At 32.9% G+C, this 22956-nt stretch overlaps 3 protein-coding genes and 1 pseudogene across 6 annotated transcripts in view; 3 read left to right on the forward strand and 1 right to left on the reverse strand.

The window, feature by feature from the left end:
• Window positions 1–5432, forward strand: part of LOC128156094 (eomesodermin homolog) — a 30990-nt gene extending 25558 nt beyond the window's left edge. The window contains exons 12-15 of the mRNA XM_052818094.1: window positions 1399–1476; window positions 1595–1696; window positions 2117–4648; window positions 5228–5432. Of these exons, the coding sequence (XP_052674054.1) occupies window positions 1399–1476; window positions 1595–1696; window positions 2117–2139 (203 nt within the window). The 3' untranslated portion in view covers window positions 2140–4648; window positions 5228–5432. The remainder of the gene's footprint in view (window positions 1–1398; window positions 1477–1594; window positions 1697–2116; window positions 4649–5227) is intronic.
• A 1153-nt stretch (window positions 5433–6585) lies between these two features.
• Window positions 6586–13303, reverse strand: LOC128155577 (low-density lipoprotein receptor-like). Of its 3 annotated transcripts, none has more exons than XM_052817351.1 (5): window positions 13185–13303; window positions 9439–9576; window positions 7457–7585; window positions 7250–7359; window positions 6586–7107 (listed from the first exon to the last, which is right to left on the reverse strand). In XM_052817351.1, exons 1-5 carry the CDS (start codon window positions 13231–13233, stop codon window positions 6673–6675), a joined length of 861 nt encoding a protein of 286 aa, XP_052673311.1. In that variant the 5' UTR covers window positions 13234–13303; the 3' UTR covers window positions 6586–6672. The 3 variants fall into 3 exon arrangements, with proteins under 3 accessions (XP_052673311.1, XP_052673310.1, XP_052673312.1); XM_052817350.1 differs by having other exon boundaries at window positions 7457–7591; XM_052817352.1 differs by lacking the exon at window positions 7457–7585.
• Window positions 13304–14298: 995 nt separating this feature from the next.
• Window positions 14299–19065, forward strand: LOC128155471 (uncharacterized). Of its 2 annotated transcripts, none has more exons than XM_052817189.1 (5): window positions 14299–14447; window positions 14572–14769; window positions 14973–15076; window positions 15753–15849; window positions 16273–19065. In XM_052817189.1, the coding sequence occupies exons 2-5, from the start codon at window positions 14603–14605 to the stop codon at window positions 17330–17332; spliced, it is 1428 nt and encodes a 475-aa protein (XP_052673149.1). In that variant the 5' UTR covers window positions 14299–14447; window positions 14572–14602; the 3' UTR covers window positions 17333–19065. The 2 variants fall into 2 exon arrangements, with proteins under 2 accessions (XP_052673149.1, XP_052673147.1); XM_052817187.1 differs by having other exon boundaries at window positions 14568–14769; window positions 16273–19064.
• A 112-nt stretch (window positions 19066–19177) lies between these two features.
• Window positions 19178–22741, forward strand: LOC128155472 (uncharacterized; annotated as a pseudogene).
• Window positions 22742–22956: the final 215 nt, after the last annotated feature.

Consider the following 22956-nt stretch of genomic DNA (forward strand, 5'->3'; position numbering starts at 1 on the left):
TTGCCAGGGAGGAACGAAAAATGCAACATGATGCCAGATTAGAAAGTAAAATATTGCAAAAACTATAGTCAAATAACAATTATTTAAATCGTCAGTTATCAATGTTTGTCATTGTTTTTCAGGCATGTGTTTTGCTGTTTCTCTTGAAAATTGTATCTTCGATATTTATGCATGTACATTTTGGCAATAAGATCGCGAAAGAACATAACAATACATACCGAATAAGCGGCGCTAGTTGTATCAGAAAACACTGTAAATATGTCAAAGGTTGCTGATGGGCTGTTAGAAGCAATAGGAGATGTTCATGTAAGGTATGTTAATGGTGTTTCATATATATTTAATAACACATGTGGTTATCATATTCATTTAGCATCGGATATAAAAGACGACGTTCAGAAACATATCGGCCGCGAACGTACGACAGAGGAGCGCTTGGAACAGTACAAATCAAGGATGGAAAGCAAGTCTAATCATCAGTTTTGTTTACTTATATGCATATGTAAATAAATGTATACAACACTATGCCGGATAATTATGCCAGTGCAAAGGGGGGGGGGGGTGGGTATTTTTGCATCCATTTAAAATGGACTTTAATCTAATATATTGTTTCATGAAAATCCATTTTTACCCAATAAGAGACCATAAATTGTTTTGAGTATATAGCCACTTTTGTTTTCAGAGTGTCTCACAGGTGGTATATTTAACTGTAGAAATTATTATCTGAAAGGAAAATAATTTTTGTCATACTTATCCGGCACAGTGTTATCTATGAAATAAAGCTGCATAGTCTGAACATTTAGGTTATATAGTGTCAAAGGAATTTTCAAACAAGCATGTTCTCTTAATAAGTAATAACCTTCACCAAAGTAGACAAGGATTCCGGAAATATTTCGATCATACTAATTTTTTTATTAAATCAAAACATTTTTGGCAGCACAAGAAAAAACTACCTAGCGCATGTGCGATCGAAATAAAAACAAAATATGACACTACTTTTGACAAGACAACGCTTTTTTATGCTAATAAAGTGAAACAGAAAAGAAAATAATCACCTCAATAATTTGATTATTTTTCAATATCTTTAACTTTTTTATAAGGATATTTTTTCAACATATTCTTAAATCAGTGTATTGAATTTCAAATAGACATTGCTTATAAATACAAAACAAAACAGGTTATCTTCACAGTGTTCATGACGCGTTACTCTCCGGTTCATTCAATTTTAACAAACTACAAGGGGATACTATTATCTATGTTTCTGACAAAGCTGTTTATCTAACGTGTGGCAAATATTGTAAGAATTTCTTTTTGTTTCTCAATAATAATTGAAGATAGCCTCGCAATAAGCTTATATCCAGTCAGTAATACTATTAATTACCAACTTTTTGACTGACACAGAACACTGCAACAAGCATAGTGATCATAGTGGGGCCTTTTTACCAAGAAGGTTCCTCATACCCGCAGAGACTATATCATGTGAGTAAATTTCTCATTAGAATTGAAAGAAATATATACGTGGAATTGAGAAGGAAGTCTTGTTCACCTTCATCCTAAAAATCTTAAATGAAAAGTGTTTTCGTATTTGTGTTAACAGCATCAGATAATCAAAAGGAGGAGGAGATGCAGAACAAAAATAACAGCCGGGAACGGACAACGCGAGAGGAACGACTGGAGGAATACAACGCTAGGATTGAGAGTAAGACGACCTACATGTATAGCTAGAATTTTCAATATAAAAAATGTTACACTGCATAAAAGATTAATGTACCCCTTGTTTTTTTTTTTTTACCCCTCTACATTTTCAAACGTTTTCGCCCCATCTTGCATTTGCCCCGTAGACAGATAGGAATGAAAACTCTTTCTAATTAACAGAGATTTTAAATACTTGTTTTGGATTTGCAAACTCTTAAATTGGCAACGATATTAAATTGGACGGAATTTAAACGATGACAAATATTTTTGTGTGCATTGTTATTTTTAAATAAGGCAATTTGACTTAATGTTGTTTATGGAAGTTGTTTTTAGGTCCTACAAAGATTCAAAAGTTTTGGTAACTGACCGACATGATTGCTTTTTATAGCAAAAATATTACAAATGATTTTTTTTCTTTTTGAAGTGTGGAAAAGAGACAAAGATTAGCATACAGCTGAAACCACCCATGTTGTAATCAGCTGACTTTACTGATGAAGGAAGAGAGATCTCGACAAATGCGATTATTTAAAATTCAACGATTTTTGTTGTTGTTGTAAATGAAATTGATATTTATTGGTTATTTTACAAGGAATTTTTCTTGTCATTTTAGTGAAACATTTTTAGATATTTAAGATGTTTTTTTATACCCATTGATATGAACAAATAGAATAAAGTCTGTTTTTATCAGATTTGATAAAAGAAAAGGGACATGTAAAATTCCGATATATTTTGGTTAAAAAGTTTAAAACAGAAAGACTGGCAACATGAAAACTTATTACATAAACGAGTATAAAGATGTAGCATTGAAGATTGACATTATTTTCTACATGTGGTCGCAGGAAATGGACACTGATAAAATTCAAAGTTGTTTATGTAATATATGTTTATGTTATGTGATTTTTTAAAGAACAGAACAGAGACATGATTTGATTTTGATTATCAGTAGACACAAATTCGTAGCTTTAAATTTACAAAATCTACAGCATTTAAGGCAAGCTCAGTGTATATATTTTATAGCATCATGAAAAGAAAAAATAGTTTTATATGCTATCATATTTAGCAATATCAAGTTATACGTGAGATAAGCCGTGCTCATCTATCTTCCTTGCACATATGCATGTTTTGAGTTAGGACAATTTGCTTTTACTACAATATTATGTCACGTGTCCTCTATTGTTGTATTTGTATGGCATTATTTTTTTTATTTTTTGCAAACAATTACTTGTGACTTTCCAAAAGTAGTAATTACATTTTTCTTTTTAAAATAGTGTAAATAAAATTTCTGATAAGAGTTGAAAGGTTATTGCACATTGATGTTATGGTTCTGTTTAAGCAGGTGGTTTTTAGTCTGTTCAATATTCAAAGAGCTCTTTGTGAAATTTCAGTGAAGCCTATTACTTTACTTTTAGATGCAATCGATTTTGCAATCTGGCTATTTATGTCTTTGATAAGATAGTATTAACATTGTTTGTCAGTGACAACCCAGTGAAAATGCTACTATTTAATTACTTTGATGACTATGATATCAGTGCCTTGGTGAAATCGCTTCCAGCTTTACTTTCATTTCATTATTTATTTTCATCATGAGTTACAGTGTCTATCATACAGATGTACGTAGTTTTATTCAGTGTTGTATTCTGTAATCTTTTACATTTTAGTATTTACTTCATACATGCATTTGCATTACAATTTAAAAAAAAAACAAAAGCAAAAAACATTTTTCGAGTTAATGGCAACTCATCTGCTTTATAAACACCTTTATTTGCAAATGCTTGACAAAGGAAATTCGAAAATTGTCTTTAAAAAAATTAACCACAGGTGAACAAGTTTTTGTGCTGTTACATTAAAAAACAAATAAAAATTCGATTTACCGTTAGAAATACTCACCGTTTTATTCTTTTTTTCGGTCCCTGTCTTATAGGGCGGGATGGTTGTAGCTATTTTTAGCTAAATGTACCGAAACGTACAGAAAAGCTCTTTCTCAAGATAGAGTAAAATATTTGAATTTTCTTTACTAAATTATAGTCTGAAAAAAAAAATATCATATGTTCAAGTTTAGGCAGATCTGATGATCAGAACTTTTAACTTTACCGCTCGTGTACTTGTACAAATTTCCCCCACTTGTAAATAACAATTTTTTGTTTAAAACTTTTTTAAGGCGTTTGATATAGTACATGAATTGCCTTTAACTTATTTTTAACTATTAAATATCGATGGTGTGTGTTACACTGATATGAGCCCTTTTTTATCAAAGTGTGTGTTGATCAAATGTTACAAAGTCACATTAGAAAAGCGATTATATGACATTGTAAAAAATTGAATGTTTTTAAAATATGATATCTTTTGTACAGACACGTATGTCAAATTTCCAGAATGTTTTTATTCTTCGCATTTTGTGTCCTCATTGATTGAATTCATATCAGTTTGTCCCATCTGATTTACACAGCTTTCTATTGTATCTTTCTATTGTTAGGAAAGCTTTGCCAAAACTACTCGATGTGATATAGATATAACTCCCCGTCGTTGTCATTGTCATTGATGTGAAACAAGAATCAAAAACATGTGACGCAAGCACAAAAGGTGGCTTAAATAAGAGATTGATTCGAGACATGTGGGTGTTTTTTAAGATGTTTTAGTTATGTATATGAAGCTTTCAGACCCGTTTTAAAACTTATTTTGTCTAAAATGGGTTCCATTAGAGTCTTCATTTTGCTAACTTTGTTTATCGAAACTGGAAGCGTTCCGCTGGGATTTGGATCACAAGTGGGAACCAAGTTGAGGAATTGTACTTATAAAGGCATTGAGTATCCACAAGGATCTTTCAAAACGCATGACTGCAAGGAATGTGTTTGTGCAGGGGATGGGGAGATGGAATGCACTGAGACTAATTGCTTTGACTACCCATGCGTCGACAAAGTCCGCCGACCAGGGGAATGCTGTCCAATTTGTCCCAACGGTAAGCGACCACTGCTCCAATATATCTTAAATCAGCCTGCCATTGTTTTCCCTTTTGATATCTTACATTTGTAATATGCAAAATATTACTAAATGGTATACGTTTGATATACATGCATGTACAATTTGTACACACACACACACACACACACACACACACACACACACACACACACAGATATATATATATATATATATATATATATATATATATATATATATATATAGATATAGATATATATATATATATATATATAAATATATATATATTTTCAAAAAAGAAAAAGAAAATGAACAGTTCCAAAGTTTCTATTCACTAGAATAGAAAATAGAAACTTTGGAACTGTTCATTTTCTTTTTCTTTTTTGATTATTCATACTGTGTGCTATCACCTTTCACTTATTTTGGATTATATATATATATATATATATATATATATATATATATATATATATATATATATATAAGAGTTGTATCATTCAGATGATAAAATGGCATGCATTGAGATGATGATAAAACTTATATCTTGTTTGTTAAGCATTTACCAATGATATTTTTGTAATACTGTTTTTTTTAACAGGCCAGAACTGCAAAGCCCCCGATGGCACTCTTGTTCGATACGAAGAGGAATACGCGATGTCAGAGAACGTTGTGTGTGTGTGCAACAAAGACCAATGGGCAGAGCTAGAAGCGTCGTGTAAATCCAGAAAATGAAAGTGAAATGATACATCATAATAATGTAGAGATGTTATTGGACTTCATGTAATAAAGTTCTTTGTCACGGATGTGCATTTTCTCATTAATTTTTTTCCGTTAAATCCTATTGCATATATTTTGCAGTTCGGGGAGAGTTTATCCTGCAGTATTCACGACAACAAGACTTTATTTCTACTTTACTAACATCACAGATCGTTCATTGGTCGATTCTCCTATAGAGAGACGAACTATTGGAAATTAAGAATGGTGTTCCGTGTAACCCCAAAGGTTTTTTTTTTTACTAACATCACAGGTCGGTCATTGGTTGATTCACCTATAGAGAGACGAACTATTGGTCATTAAGAATGCCGTTCCGTGTAACCCCAAAGGTTTGTTAGAATGAGTATCAGTCACAGCTACCGATCTGATATGCAGACGACATATTATTATTTTGCTGGATATGAACTACGCTTCTCTTCTTTATAAAAATATCTTTAGAACAGATAACTTTAAAATTTAAAGATGATATAATACCATTATTAATATTCTTTTATATTTTAAATATGAAGAGAACGCAAAGCAAGTGTGCTTGGGGTTTTTTTAAACAGCCACATTTAGGCATTACAGAAGACGTAATACTGATAGTGCTTTAAAACCTTGTACAATTTTGACTTATACTTTAATGATCAGTGCAAATTATTATTTCTGATCTGATAATTTACTAAATAATGTTGCTGTGGACATTATTTACCCATATATCCCAAAACGTCATCAGTAAATTATCAGATCAAAAGTACACGGTTTTAAAATAATGTAAATGTCATCTAAAAACAATCTAGGTTGTCTCAAACTGCTTATTTCAAAGAGCTCTAGGCGGCAAAAAAAGCCGGAGTACCCGACGAATACTTTATATGATATCTGATAATGCTTGGCGTTTCTGGATAAACAATATAAGCCTACCTGCATCATTATAGTTGGCAATCCGGATTTTGATACATCCCAAAATTTGCAATTATACTAGAAATTTCAAACTATTAAGTGTGATTTTTTTTCCCTGAAAATACATTTACAGGAATGCAATAGCTCATTCAAAACCTACGAAATATATTTCAAATATGCATGATAATATAAAATCAACCCGCAAAGTGACTGTGCATTGACAATTATAAGGATGTCATGATTTCACCATATTAAAACGCAAAGACTCCAAATGATTTTCCGAAAAAAGAGGTAACACTGATATTAAACATTCATTCTTTATTGTATTAGAGCTACATAAAATTATATCTATACATGTATGTTTAGATAAAAAATAACCATCGTTGAATCTTAACCAATTATCAGATTATCGGTAGTTCCGCAGGCATTGCATGTTCTCTGGCATATGAACTCTGCTTTTACTGGATCACTGCATATGTTGATTGTTTTCACCAGATGCTCACAGTTGTCCTCGGCGTCTACACAGCCTGATGCTGCTGGTACATAAGTGGACGGGGCGGTATAGGGAGAGTGCGAAGTCCCTGTGGTCGTCATCGTTGTTTGAGTCGACGTCGTCATTGTTTGAGTTGAAGCTGTTGGATGACCAGGGTTGTGCTTTGTCGTTTGGTGGTCTGTCACGTGATTTTGTGATCCGGAGGACCCGCTACACATACGGCAGGTTGATGCACACAGAAGCTGTGCTGAGGCCGGCATGGAACAAATGTCAATGTCGGTAACAAGCACATGACAGTTCAACTGCTCATCCCGGCAGTTCGGGTCTGGTCCCTTACAATAAAACAAAAGGAGTTAAACAATTTGTAGGAATTTTTAAAAATCGAAAAGTATAACGCCCACTTTTGTAGAGTTGAAAAAACATTTAATGTACAGTGATAATCAGTTGTGCCTTTTTTTAGATAACGCCACGTACCAACAAACTAATTGTTGAGGAAGATAGAGGCATTGTGCTTGTTAATGGCGGTATAGAACTGATCGATGACGTCATGGTCGAAGTTGTGGATTTGGTAGCTGTTACTGATACTACAAAAAGTATCAGTAAATCACCCTCATTAGTTTATAGTGTTCTCCCGAATGCTTTTTTTTTTTATTTTTGATGTATTCTAGTTTTATTAAGTACCAGTTGATGTACAGTTCTCCTCGTCTGATCCGTCATTACAATCTAATTCCCCGTCACAGCGCCATCTGTGTGGGACGCATGCGCCGCTGTTGCATTGATATGAACCACCGCTACAAGTTGTTGGATGATCTGTAACTATTCAGACTTATAGCAGTCGATTAAGGTATAGTTCTAAAATTCTATAAACTTTTAAACCTATATAAATTGAGGGGGGGGGGGGGGGGTCGTCACACTACTTTCAATCGATGGCAATGTTACAGCTATATTTATAGGGAGTAAAGACAGTTCATCTTTTAAAGGTTTGTTCCCCTTTTGCACACATTTGAAAATTATGTATCGAAAAAATGTGTGCGAAACGGGAATTTGACCAGGTGAGATAATTGCTTAATTGCTATAGTCTATATCACAGTTCCTGTGAGGGCAATCGACAATAAAATAAATAAAACATCTACTCGCAATTGATATTTACATTTATTTTATGTTACAATATAAAATGCATAAAAGCACATTTACATAACAATTAACATTCATGCTCTTGAAATTAATTTCAAACATAAATTGGTCATAAATAATTTCATTATTTTATTTAAACAAAAAAGATTATTGCAAAAATGTTGGATATGTAATGCATTTGTTTAACTTGCTGTCTATAAGAAGTACATGTTAAAAGTTTGAAGAGAAAATATAACTTAATATTCAATAATTGCTTTTGCTAACATAAATGGAGGAAATGTGCTTAGTGAAAACTCTGCAAAATATTTTTTATTTATGCTTTGGCGTGAATAATCGAAGAAAATAAACAAATTGTATGATGATATGATAAATAGGCAATTTTACATACTTCAAAAGCTGTTATATATTTTCACAAAACCTATCAAAAGTGGACCTAGTTCATGCATGTTCAACCTTCTGCAGATTAAAGTATATCGAATCAATATTAAAATTATTATTTTTGTTGGAATTATTTTTGCTTCATGTATTTAGCCACTGATTTGAAAAACCAGAAAGTGACCCGCAATATATACTTAAGCGGTGACATCATAAGAACTTATAATTATCGAATCAATATCAGAATAATCATTTTTGTCGGAAATGTTTGTGCTTCATGTATTTAGCTTAGTACTAATCTGAAAAATCATAAAGTGACCCACAATATATACTAAAGCGGTGATGTCATAAGAACTACTGTCAAAGTCGCTACTTCAAAGATTGAAATATTTTTTTTATAAAGATCTGTCTCCTTTCACAATATTCCTTCTGTTGATATCAATCAACCAATTATTAACATGCGTCTTACATATTTTGCAACCAAATTGTAAAAAGAGATACGGAGTACCCCAACATCTTCACAACATCTTATCTTTGTAAAGATGGGCAGTGAGTGGAAATTTAAAACTAAAAATATCATTATCTTTATTTTATCAAATGAAAAAAAAATGGTGATATTTATTAGTTATTAGACCTAAAACACAACAAAATGTCTATATTCTTCTTGTTTCATCATAAAGGCGCTGATAAAACACAGGTAAAAATCCAGGTAAAATCTTTGACCGAAAGCAGACTATAATTGCTATCACAACACAATTCACACCTATTGTTCTATACCCAATTATCAAATGTGTGCAAAACGGGAACACCCTTTTAAAAGATAAAATCATAATACATGTATTGCTTTTATTTGTATATTCTATTTCATAGCCTTTGACTATTTTACCATTTAATTTTTTAAAAACGCAAACACAAACGCATTTATAATTTTATCCAGGCATGCTCCTCCAAAGTTGTCAATGCTCATAGAAATTACCCATGCATAAATCTTATTGATATTAATTAAAGTATGCCGATAATAAAGTAAAATATAATTTTCTGTTCGAGTACTCTCAGTACTTTGATGATTTTCCTTATGGCTTCTACTTTATACGGGCTAAGTGGCTGCTGTTAGTGGCTGCTAGCTTCAGCCTGGTATCAAAAAGGCCACATACCGCAATTTTGTTCGTCCATATCGTTTTTGCAGTCTACTTCTCCATCACAGACCCAGTTAACGGGGATGCAGGCTCCGTCTCCACAGGCGTATTTGTCATGCTGGCAGGTGTGGTTGGCCGTGGGAAGGCTCAAGACAGCTGAAATACCAGTCTAACTTTAAATCTCTATTTTGGAGAAATAAGTTACAGAATGCTAAAGGGTCTCAAGATTACCTAAGTAAATTGGGTGCAACTACATGTACCAAACTCGTAATACGATCTACCAAAAAGTAATAATCAACGTATTGAATGTACTGTTAGCCTATAAATGCGAAGTTTTCTAGTATTCGTTAAAATGTCAATGAAAAACGATTTTAATTAACTTCTTAAAACAAATTTTCAACAATCTTGATATGAAAATATTTCTTTTAATGAGAGAAACGTTAATTTTTTCAAAAGGTTCTTTGGTCAGATTATGGAGAATAAAATCTAGATAAAGAAAACGGCAGTTATGTATACCATATTGTACCTGAACATTAAGTTGGAAAAGATTAATTCGAAGAAATATGATTTCAAGGCACATCGTACTTGTCAATATTTCTAAAGTTTTCGAAAAACTGTTAAAAGTAAATACCGTACACACTTTGAAATTAAAGAAGTGAATTCGCCAAAGCACTTATTTATAATTAGTTTCGAACAACAGTAGACAAACAATAGTGTCATGTTGTGTAGAGTTGTTTTAAAAGCAGGGGAAAGACAGAAGAGTAAGTTCATCATCACATTAATTACCATGACAATGACAATGACAATTGACAATGACAATGACAATTTCTTTATTCTCTGAACTGCATAAATTACAGTGTTGAGAAAAATCACAAAAAAATTTTGAACAATAATACATATAATACATACATTGCATGCATTGGAGTGACAATACAAAAGTGAAAAAAATGAAAAAGGGAAAAAAGTATGATAAACAATTAACCTAGAGAGCTAACCAGTATTCCGCAATACGTCTTCTTAAACCAATGAAATTTTAAACCATTATTAAGAAATTAATTTCAACCGGTCGGCTAATGAAACTTTAGGTGGGAAATTGTCATTTTATAGTACATATGTTATTTTCGAACACAGAACAGTTTGATGAATGATAACCAATCTAGTATAAATGATAAGAATTAAATCAATTAACTAAAAGAATGCAAGTGATTGATCTATTCCAAAAAAAAAAAAAGAAGGGAACTAAGAAAAGGAAAAGTAAGCATGGTGTGTTTTTTTCTTGGACACCAACCGCCTTAAGAGACTTTATTTTCCCTTTTTATTTGAATACAAATGATGGATATACTATCAAGTCCAAAATTAAAAAAATAAAAATTATGTACGTCAATTATTTTTGTGATTCAGAACGAATCAATTAACAGCTGTTGGGAAATAAATCAATCCAATTATACAATTTCCAAGTGTTACGAATAACTTCCTTAAGCGAAGTATATATTAACAATTTTAAAATGTGCTCTCAAAAAAATCTTCTTTGTCGCAGACATGCAGAAAATTCTTTTTGTTTTTATCAGTTTTCCTTCTCAATTGATTCCTATTTAAACCTGGTTTTAACAGTTGTGATTAAGAAGTAAACCGCCTGAGTGATGATACCTGTACCAGCATGATGTCATTGCAAGCATCTGTTGAGTGTAACCCAAACCAGCGGAAATAATTAAAGAAGATGAGCGAATAAAATGGCGCAAATGCCCGTTTGTTAAATAGTAAAATACTATTTTAAATTTATTTTTTCATATCTAAATGTATCGCTTTACACTATAGTATAGAAATATATATCCATATGCAAATGCAAAATTTTGAACTATATCTAGTTTGAATATGTTAACAAAGACGAATGTTAAAAAAAGCCCTAAGTTTTTGAAGTATTGAACCCTCAACCACAAAATCCAACTTTAGGTTATCAAATAGCTTGTGCCAATACCACTGGGCCTTTTCGATAATATTAAAATGGTTTATTTAATTGATATACCAGTATGAAACTTGGCCAGGATTTACGGAATTCTTGTATTTTTCTAAAGCATAAAATTTTAGGGATACATTACAATTACAAAATGATATTTTTGATTTATAGTGCATCATCACTCTAAGTTTTTGTTGATTAAATTTGATTTGTTTTCTATTAGATGTAAGTAAAATTATGACAAAATATAAAGCATAAATTGTATTGAAGTTCTATAAAAATTAAATTAATTGAAGATTTCGATACGCGAACACCAGTTGGAATCGTATTGTTACCTGGTATTAAACATAATTTTAAAGGGTTCAGATCGATATGATCGATGTTAAAGACACGTCGTTAAGAAAGCGTGTTTACTTTTAATTCTTATTTTCAGTATCTTATCCATCATGATATATGAATTTTAACCAACTTGTATTCCTCTATCTTTTTAACATGTTATCCAGACATATTTTTATTGTTGAAAATCATTAGCTTATTGATACTTCAAAGGAAGCGAATGTAAATTATGTAGAGGGTATATCATGTTTATTTATTTCAGAATAAAATATTTAAAAAAATAAAGTGAATTTGGACAATGTTTGCTCATCAATTATGTGGTTATTATTTTACCATATAACCAGTGGTTTATATTTCATATACACAATATCCAGTTTTGGGATTTCCTAAAAATTTGTGATACATTGGTGGCATTGAATTAAATTTACACAATTAAATGCACAAAACAAAGAGGAGAACTAAGAGCAATTTCTCCATGCGCGGATCCAGAATTTTTTTTCCAGGTGTGTGTGTTGGGGGGGGGGGGGCAACATATAATTTTGTACTCCGGGAAGGAGAGGGGTCCGAGGCTTATTTAAGGTAATTTTGCAATGTGAATTTAATAAGTTTGAACTATTTGTTACCATGATTTAAGTATAGTGTCTATTTTCCTGTTCCATTCGCCTATTTGTATGGAATACTAGTATGTAGTACATGTATGTATGTATTGTATAAACATGAATGTTGGTGGGCTGTAAAGCCTAAAGTGAATAAAGAATGAATGAATTTTCCGCACCCCGACCCCTTTTCCCTAGATCCGTGCATTTTCTTATAAAAGCGATGATTCTATAAGCCGTATTAGGGACAGGATTTGTATAGGCATTGTCTAATGTCCAGTCCTTTTATGTATCTATTTGCATAAAAAAGACGTGTATTTGTTAAAACAAGTGTTTAAGCCTGAGTGCTCTCCTATATTTAGTTTGAAAACCGTTGCCACCTTTACCGTACACATGTACTTAAACCGATCGCGAGTCTTTCGTCGTCCTCCAGCACACAAAGCTAAAATCATTTCATCATATATAATGTACATGTATGTAGCGAACATAAAATCACTGCCATCTGTCATCAAATATTACATTTACCATGAAAGGCAGTTCGATTTTTTTTTTACATAATAACCATACGCCTATGATGCATCAATGAAATAGGATTGTTAAGCATAATTATATAAGGGTCAATATTTACTTCAATATTTCGCATAAAAAGGTATTGTTGTGGGTTTATTTGTTGCCTAGTCTGATATTTTGATGGAGGATCGCTAGAACACAGTACAAAAATGTGTGTTAATTCTTTGGATTGAAATTCAAAGTTGACAGACATCCATGGACATTGGGATTTACCTTTAGTCGAATAAAAGACAAAATAAATAAGTAAAAATTCTCATTGCTTAGTCCAAAAGAAATTAAAATAAAATTTCCCCTCATATAAAACTCACATGCCAGTAGATTAATGAAGACCAAATACATGGATATTCCCCCTGCCATATCGAAGATCCCTTATCATTCCAAGATACCATAGCAAGTTCTGTCATTATTTAAGACCATTTATTCACACCTAGATATTGCAATCTACAAATAGCTCAATCTACACTCACGTGCCAAACTTATGTCATTTTTTTCTTTTCCCCTATAGATTTCACTGAAAACAAAAGATTTTCTGATGGTGTTTTTTGTTAGATTTAAAAGAGATTTATATTGATCTAGCCAGATTTGATTTGACATATATTAAAATAGTTTTTTACAACGCCATTTGATATTTTAAATATTTTAAACACAACACTAAGATATTTTAAGTGCTTTACAATACACGTATATCCTTTGCAATATGCAAGCCAAAAAAATATTCCTTCCTTTGGATTGTTAATATCAAAGCTAAGTAACAGAAGGTTAGGAAATATTTAAATACTATAAAAAAAATATATTAGAAAAATTCTGAATTTATTTGATCTTTCCGAAATCGACCAAGAGGTCGAGGTTACAATGCACTTGTAAGCATTCTTTTTTAAAAGGGTGGTTTTCAATGAAATATATAGTGAAAAGAAAATAATGAACATACTTTTGGCAAGTAAGTAGGTCAGCGTGTTTGCTTCCGATGTGGCAAATAGGCATTATGCCTAGCCCTTTTAGATTTATTACCCCTATCCCTTCCACCTTTTTATCATATTGCCATTAGGCTACATATGTATATATAGAAAAAATCCTTTTTGAAAATACCGGATTTAATCAATTAATATTTCAGATTACCCTCCACAGGTTGCCAAATACTTATAATATTCTTTTACACGCAGACAGTGTTTGTTGTTTAGAAAATAAACATAACTATATTATATATTATGATTTTAGAATAATTTATTCATTTTTTTTAATTCTTTTTTATGTAAAAATATTAGCATTCAAAATTTCAACAACAGAAAAGTGTAACGAAACATTCATTAATTTACACAAGCATTAAAATTCAAATTACTTCCTCATGTCTCTCTCTCTCTCTCTCTCTCTCTCTCTCTCTCTCTCTCTTCATAGTTACGCCCCCTTTACCGAGCTCTTCAACGTGTATGATAACAAAATCGCATGTATTCACATTATCTAAATCGAAAATCTTACTAGTCATATACTCTATTATCAATTTTGTGTCATCTCCGATAGCTTAATTGAATGTTTATTAACATTTATTAAGGCACCTTACTTTAGTGTATTTACAGGTTTGTATTAATCATGTTAATATTCGCACCCATTAATATTGTTTTGTTTGTTTTAATGTAAACTTTGAGGAAATTCGAACACAACGCATATGATACGTAATCATTGTTTGTTTACCTCAGATAGTCCCATTATCTCCATGAGCTGAAGCACTGCAATGGATCAAGAAACGGCGCAGATTCTTTTCCGCGAAGGGGCAACTATGGTGTGCCTTGATGTCCCTGAAGGCACGGAATTTGGGTTTGATTACTCTTCTTGGACGGCTGGACCTCTGTTTAAGGGAGTAAAAATGATCCCCCCAGGAATCCACTTTGTATATTACAGGTGCATATTGTAAACTTATGATACAAGATTTTACATTTGATATAGAGACATACTTTTGAAAATAGAGAATTAAATTTTCAAAAAATCTAATCAAAGTTCTAGATACTTATGTCTCTGTAGATACATATTTCTTTAGGCCTTTATGAAACATGATAAATGATAAAAGTTCTCCTTTTGAAATTCTTTTTTTATCCTTTTGCCAGTGCTAGAAACAAACAAACAGATGAAGTTGGACCAAGAACTGGAACATTTATTAATTTTGAACAAAAAAGTGTGGTGGTTCGCAAGTGGAATCCAATTGCAGAAGGTACGTACTACACATGTTAATAAATGTACATGTACAGATAATATATTGTCTGTCCCAAGATATTTATACAGCCCATTTGGATAATTTTTAATAAAAATACTCTTACCTATGAAAGAAAAGCAATTAAAATAGATGAAAGGGAAAATATCCAAGATATCTACTTTGTTATGTTATCATTTTTTTTCCCTCAGAAAAGTTTGCAGAAACAAAAACAGGTTTTTACAGAGATTTATAAAGGGAAATGTTTACATCTTTTCTCCATTTGGAAGTCACTAGGAATACCTTGCACATTTTTTCATCGTTATCATCTGGGTCTTGCAATGCCTAATCCCTGTAGACTTCTTTATTTTAGCTGTGTAATGAAACCTAGCTGATAAGCTAAAGGGGGCGTTTCAAAGGAGAAATCTTGGAAATTTTTCATACTTTTAAATGAATATTTCCAAATATTGAGTAATTAATGAAAATGTGTCAAACCACTCATCAAGATTGAAACAAGTAGTTTTGAATATAAGTTTGCGCTAGTATTAGTTAGCAACTACAACTTTAAGTTAATTCTGAAGTTGTTTAAAATTACATATTGAAATGCAGTTTCTTATGACCAAGAGCTATACTTATGAATATGAAAGGTGTAAATCACACAAAAGCTGATTTGCTATGTTTACTCTTTCAAAATTAGAACTGACAGAAGATGGTATTAGTGCAGATGATGTCCAACGTATACAGGACAATCTTAAGGATCTAGACAGATTTCTTGGGCCATACCCTTATGAAGGGTAAGTAATTTTATATTCTGTAGATAGGTATTATTTGTGGTACAAACTTTCAAAACTTGGAATACGTGGTAAACTGCTGTCAGTAATTAAATCTATGTATGCTAATGTCAGAGCATCAGTACTTGTTAATGGTTTTATTACAGAAGACTTTGAAAAAAATGTAGGTTTGATGCAAGGCGAAGTTCTTTCACCTATTTTGTTTTCTCTTTATATCGATGATTTTGAAAATGAATTTTTCTGTAGTGACACTATCCCAAAGGAAATTCAAGATTTAAACCTGTTTGTACTACTATATGCAGATGACATGGTTATTTTCTCAGAATCTGTAGATGGTTTACAAAAAATGTTAGATATTTTATATGAATACACTAGTAAGTGGCATCTTACTGTAAATGTGGCAAAAACTAAAATTGTTGTTTTCAGAAATGGGGGAAAACTACACACAAATGAACAATGGACATACAACGGACAGTTACTAGATATTGTCGAAAGCTTTACTTACCTTGGTGTCATATTTAAGTACAATTGTAAATTCTTAGAAACAGAAAAAAAGTTGGCTGAACAAGGACAAAAGTGTCTTTATACCATGCTTTCTAGAACAAAATATTTGTATTTGAATAACGAAACAATGTTGGCATTGTTCGAAACATACGTAAAAAGCATTTTATGTTATGGTTGTGAAGTCTGGGGATCACACAAGGCAAATGATATTGACAAAGTTTTTATGAAGTTTTGTAAGCGTTTATTAGGAGTGAAAGCAAATTGTAATAATGCTATGGTTTACATTGAATTGGGATGTATCCCATTAAGGTGTGTGAGAATTATTAGAATGATAAAGTACTGGTTTAAAATACTTGGAACCACAAACTGTATATTAAAATCCTGTTACGTAAATCTTACCATAGACTGTAAAGCCAAAAGGTCATGCTCCAATTGGGCAGCATTTATTAGATCAGAATTGTATAGTATTGGTCTTGGTGAATTATGGGAACACCAAGAATACCTTGTGTTCCAAAAACATTTTTCAATTATAAAGAAAAGAATAATAGATGTTCATTGTCAGGAATTGTATGCTGTTATCAATAACTCTCAAAAATGTTATATTTTTTCACATTTGATAGATAATTTTTGCATGCAGTCTTATTTACTCAAACCTATACCTAAGAAATTTAGAAGATGTATTACAAAGTATAGATTAGAATCTCATTCATTAGCAGTTGAGTCTGGAAGGTATAAAAACGTTGCCAGAAATGAAAGAAAATGTATTTTTTGTAATCACAACGACATTGAAGATGTTTTTCACTTTGTGTTAAAATGCCCACTTTACAATTCACTAAGATCAAGATACATTAAGAATTATTATGTTAAAAAACCATCTGTGTTCAAACTTGTTCAGTTATTAAGTTCAAACAATACCAAAGAGTTATGTAACCTTGGTAAATATCTTCACTATGCAACTATGTTCAGAAATTCATTGCTCTAGTTAAAATTATACAATTTTTAGCTCACCGAGACGAAGTCAAGGAGAGCTTATGCTATACCCTCGGCGTCGGCGTCCGGACCTGGTTAAAGTTTTTGTTGCAGGTCCTGTATCTAAGCTATTACTTGTCCTATCTTCACCAAACTTGCATGGATGATGCATCTGGACCTACTTATGGACTTAAAAGACTTGGATGCTGAATCTGGGTCCTAAATTTCAGATGCTGGAGGAGGTTAAGGTTGTTGGACCAGGTTCAAGTTTTTGTTGCAGGTGCCCTTTGATAGCAGTATCTTAGTTACTGCTGGTCTGTACTTCACCAAACTTGCATGGATGGTGTGCCTTATGATACTGATGCACCAGACAGGCTTGAGTGCTGAATCTGAGCTATAAGTTTCGGATGCTGGAGGAGGTTAAGGTTTTTGGAGCAGGTTAAAGTTTTTGTTGCTGGTGCCCATTGATAGCAATATCTAAGTTACTACTGGTCCTAACTTCACCAAACTTGTATGGATGATGCGTCTTATGATACTGATGCACCTGACAAGCTTGAATGCTGAATCTGAGCAATAGGTTTCGGATGCTGGAAGGGGTTAAGGTTTTTAGAGCTGGTTAAAGTTTTTGTTGCAGGTGCCCTCTGATGATTATATCTTAGTTACTACTGGTCCTAACTTCACCAAACTTGTATGGATGGTGCGTCTTATGATACTGATGCACCTGACAAGCTTGAATGCTGAATCTGAGCAATAGGTTTCGGATGCTGGAGGATGTTAAGGTTTTAAGAGCTGGTTAGATAAAGTTTTTGAAACAGGTGCCCTCTGATGATGATATCTTAGTTATTACTTGTCCTTACTTCACCAGACTTCCATGGATGGTGTGTCTTATGATACTGATGCACCTGACAGGCTTGAATGCATAGTCTGGTTTCGGATGCTGGATAAAGTTAAGTTTTTAGGAACAGGTCACATGTTTAATAGATGATAGTACTATTTCAAACTTGCATAGTTGATTTAACTGTAATATGAATGAATCGCAGAGGTAGCTTCAGATGCAGAGCTTGATCTCCATTATCAAGGATGCTAAAAAATAAATCTTAGTTATTACTGGTCCTAACTTCACCAAACTTGAATGGATGGTGTGTCTTATGATACAGATGCACCTGACAGGCATGGATGCTGAATCTGAGCCATAGGTTGCGGATGCTGGAGGAAGTTAAGGTTTTAATTGCTAGTGCCCTCTGATGATGATATCTTAGTTATTACTGGTCCAAACTTCACCAAAATTGCATGGATGATGCGTCTTATGATACAAATGCACCTGATGGGCTTGAATGCTGAATCTGAGCCATAGGTTTCGAATGCTGGATGAGGTTGAGTTTTTTGGAACAGGTCACATGTTTTATAGATGATAGCTTGCATAGTTGATTTAACTTTATTATAAATTAAATGCAGAGGTTGCTTCAGAAGCAGAGCCTGATCTTCATTATCAAGGATGCTAAAGAAATCTCCTACCTCACTCAAACCAGCTCGATAGATAGATGTGTTTGTTGATAAATGATATAACATGATTCCTATGATAAAGTATTGTATGATATGAAACAATATTGTTTGATATGATACAATATGATATCATATGTTATATTATAAAAAGTCATACGATACGATATGATATTGTATCAATTTTTTTGATATTTTATGATATGCTTATGTATCATGATATTGTTATGTATAGTATTGTATATTATGATACAATATTGTATAATATTATATTGTATTTTTAATTTATTATTTTATCACATGATACAATTACATAAGATATTGCAAAATATTATATTGTATCCTATGATACAATATTGTATATTCTATAATATTGTATCATACAATATTATATAAATAGTGCCTGTTTGGGAGGGTAACAGTTGAAATTGACACCCCGAGTAAACCATTGTCAACCGACGCGAAGCGGAGGTTGACAATGGTTTTCGAGGGGTGTCAATTTCAACTGTTATCCTCCCAAACAGGCACTATTTATTTTGTTATACTGAATGTCTTTTTTAAAATTTTTAAGAAAATTTTACTGCTTTTATATAGGAATAACGTGAATTCTACAGCGAACCGTACGCGCATAATTTTCGCGCATGTAACATTTTTTAATGTTACCCGTTGCCAAGTGCGTTGCTAACGCTGAGGGTAATAGTAAATATTATTAACTGCGTCTTAACCAATCAGATTTCAGTATTTAACATGAAAGTATAACAATGTATAATATGATATTGGTTTCAGTAATATAGAATTATATCACATGAAATTGTATTATATGATATTATAATATTATAGCGAGCGCAGCTAGCCGGCGCGCAGCGCCGGCGAGCGAAGAGAGCTCTAAGAACCAGTGTGCGCGGGAAAAAGAACGAGCTAAACCTACAGTTCATCAAACAAAATTTTTTGTCTACGTCCCATAATGCTCTCTAATGTTTTCACCCGTGGTGCTATGCCAAAAATGGCCGACTTTTAACTCGTAATTTACGGTGACTTTAAGTTTGAAAACACGTTTTGAGTACCGCATATGCTTTGGCGAGACTCAAAAGATTTGTTACATGCTTCCATACCTCCGTATTGAGTCGAGAAACGTAAACAAAGACGAACAAAGTCATGGATGACGTCACAGTGCACTCGCGCCATATTTCCCGCGATAAATGTAGAGGTGGATCAAACATCTGTAATGAGTGTACTGGCTATTTCAGTATAGTCTGCGATACCTGCCTCATTGACGTATGATTTGTTTTTTATTTTTTTTTTAATATAAAGATTTAATGTATATATACTAGCAAGAGCCATACTTTGCTGTCATATCGATCCATTTTTTAGCCAATTGTGCATGCATGATGTACAGTAGGCAGGTAAGTATATGAGTAGGGAGGAAATAAACAATAAGATATTTTGAACTAAATAAAAAGGAATAAAATGAAAAAAATAAACATTTAAAAAAATTATGTAGATATTGCATATTGTCAGACCATCAAATTCAAAAGTGGGAAATTACACACCTACAAACAGGAACCGGGTTCTCTCTCTCTCTCTCTCTCTCTCTCTCTCTCTCTCTCTCTCTCTCTCTCTCTCTCTCTCTCTCTCTCTCTCTGGGTAGGGGGTTGCGCTGTATGTATCATAACCATTAAAATTAGTACCTTTGGCATACTTACTGTAGAGCAATACTCTCTCAAAAATTCTTTGACGTTTGTTGATACCTAAATAAAACTATAAGTTGACAATGATGCAAGGTAAGTGCAATTCTTGCTGCGCTCGCCAGAACGGTAGCACCGTAAAACATATTATAATATTGTATCATACGATATTGTATGATATGATATTGGTTTATATGATATATTATCATATCACATGAAATTGTATTATATGATATTGTAATATATAACATTTTTGAATAAGTTTTCTCGTTATGTCACAAATGAGATAATTTTATTACTATGCCCTGAAAATTGCTGAATCACACCGGAAACAGTTATATTGCCCTCCCGGAAACAGTTATATTTCACAGGAAGTAGTTATATTGCCCTCCCGAAACTGTAATATCACCATCGCGTGCAAGAATTCTGCATATTAATTACGTCGGGTTCGAAATTCAACAAGCCAGTTGCCAAGCAAACGTAAACAGATCCGCGAATTTCAAACATGTCAGGCCAACGTCTGCGGTTTGTTCATCTAAATTCAGAGGAACTCGATAGCTTAATTGATGAAAAAAATTCGGCAAATACGACAAAAGTGATAAACTCAAGCGTGAGTGTTTTGAAAACATTTTGTAATGAATCCGGAACGAATGTAATGGAATTGTATACAACACCCAAGCCAGAGTTGCAAGAATTCTTGAAGTCATTTTACGCTGGATTGAGAAATTCAGACGGGGAAACGTACGCAAAGAGAAGCATGATATCAATAAGGTATGGACTTCAGAAGCATTTCCTAAAAAAAAGAAAGCTTGACATAGTAAACGATCCCGATTTCAAAGAGGCAAACAACGTATTTCTTGCCATGTGTACGAAAATAAAAAAGGAAGGCAAAGGCGCTGTCGTGCACAAGGATCCCATAAGTAGACCAGATCTTCAAAAACTGTATTCTTCATTCGACTTAAAGGAAGCCGAAGGACTACAAAACAAAGTGTTTGTTGATTATATGCTGTATTTCTGCAATAGGGGAAGGGAGAATCTTAGAGAACTACGGATTAGCGACTTTTCCACTGGTACGGATGCTGAAGGTAGACGATTTGTGTATATGGCAAGGGATCATGCGACGAAAAACCACAGAAATGACGAAAACCAGAGTCAAGGTGGGAGAATGTACGAACTTAAAGACAGTATTCTTTGTCCTTATGGATCGTTTCTGTCCTATATCAATAAGCTGAATCAAGATCTTGATGTGCTTTGGCAGAGACCAAGTAAAGGAAATGAACTGAAGTATGATAAAATAGCTGTCGGAAAAAATACGCTTGGGGACAAAATGAAGAATCTTTCCAAAAAAGCCGGACTTTCAAAGATATATACGAACCACTGTCTGCGCGCAACGTCTATCACAGAATTAGACAGATCGGGATTCGAAGCTCGACATATCATGTCCATATCTGGCCATCAGTCTGAAAGTAGTATCTGAAGTTATTCAGCTCATGTTGATGATAAGAAAAAGCTAGACATGGCAATGTCAATTTCAAAGGCAATAACTGGAGATTCTATTCATGGTATGTAGTTTTAATACTTGTATTGAGTTTATTTATTAAGGAATTTTTTTTTATAAAATGCATTAATGACACAACAATTCTCTTATAAAGCAACTATTTTCAATTTAACAGCTGAAAACAACGCCGCCACTTTACGCACAGGTAGCAACTCTTCTTCTACCATGTCACTTCTGCAAGATGACGATATAGCTGAATCCCACTTTCAAGGTAAAGAGCTGAACCACAAATCGTTTATCTTCGATATTTTATTTTTCTGTGGTATATGTAAATTGGGATAATGTTATCTTCAAACAGATATGGATTTTCTTGAAATCACAGATTCACAGGAACGAAGGCCTCTGGAAACATTCGTCACACATGAAACAAGAACAACAAACCTCAACCTGTATCAGGAAAAAGAAAACCGCCCTGCAAAGATTCAGCCAGCCCCCATTATGCATATCAACAACAGCAGTGTCAATGTACACTATCATTATTATTGATTAAGAATCACCAAATCATCAGCGTATTACTTGACGTTGTACATTGTACATTGACTAAATATGAGCATGTGCCATTAAATACTCTTGTGAATTAAATAAATATGATGAAAACCTGAGTTTGATTTGTTTAAAAATGTTATATAACATATATTACATGTCTTCTCGGGCGACAATACCAGAATATTTGCCCCTCGGTGACAGGAAAGCCCTGGAGTGTTATGTCGCCCTCTGCCTTCGGCATCGGGCGACATAACACTCCACGGCTTTCCTGTCACCTCGGGGCAAATATTCTGGTATGTCGCCCTCGAAGCCATGTAATATATGTATAATATAATATCATGTTTCAGTGTTATGATGTATTATGTAATATGATATTGTAATATGATACTATATTGTATTATATTTTAT

The sequence above is a fragment of the Crassostrea angulata genome, chromosome 7 (genome assembly GCF_025612915.1).
Source record: "Crassostrea angulata isolate pt1a10 chromosome 7, ASM2561291v2, whole genome shotgun sequence".
Taxonomy (NCBI): Eukaryota; Metazoa; Mollusca; class Bivalvia; order Ostreida; family Ostreidae; genus Magallana; species Magallana angulata.

What these genes read in the sequence shown, in the direction of transcription:
- LOC128155577 (XM_052817350.1), bottom strand. Translation starts at nt 13,233, where the DNA reads ATGGCAGGGGGAATATCCATGTATTTGGTCTTCATTAATCTACTGGCA. An exon ending in TATGGACGAACAAAATTGCG is followed by an intron (nt 7,592 to 9,438) that starts GTATGTGGCCTT and finishes AAGTCTGAATAG; the next exon opens with TTACAGATCATCCAACAACT. An exon ending in CCTCAACAATTAGTTTGTTG is followed by an intron (nt 7,108 to 7,249) that starts GTACGTGGCGTT and finishes TTTTATTGTAAG; the next exon opens with GGACCAGACCCGAACTGCCG.
- LOC128155471 (XM_052817189.1), top strand. Translation starts at nt 14,603, where the DNA reads ATGGATCAAGAAACGGCGCAGATTCTTTTCCGCGAAGGGGCAACTATG. An exon ending in GTGGAATCCAATTGCAGAAG is followed by an intron (nt 15,077 to 15,752) that starts GTACGTACTACA and finishes TTTCAAAATTAG; the next exon opens with AACTGACAGAAGATGGTATT. An exon ending in GGGCCATACCCTTATGAAGG is followed by an intron (nt 15,850 to 16,272) that starts GTAAGTAATTTT and finishes TGTTGTTTTCAG; the next exon opens with AAATGGGGGAAAACTACACA.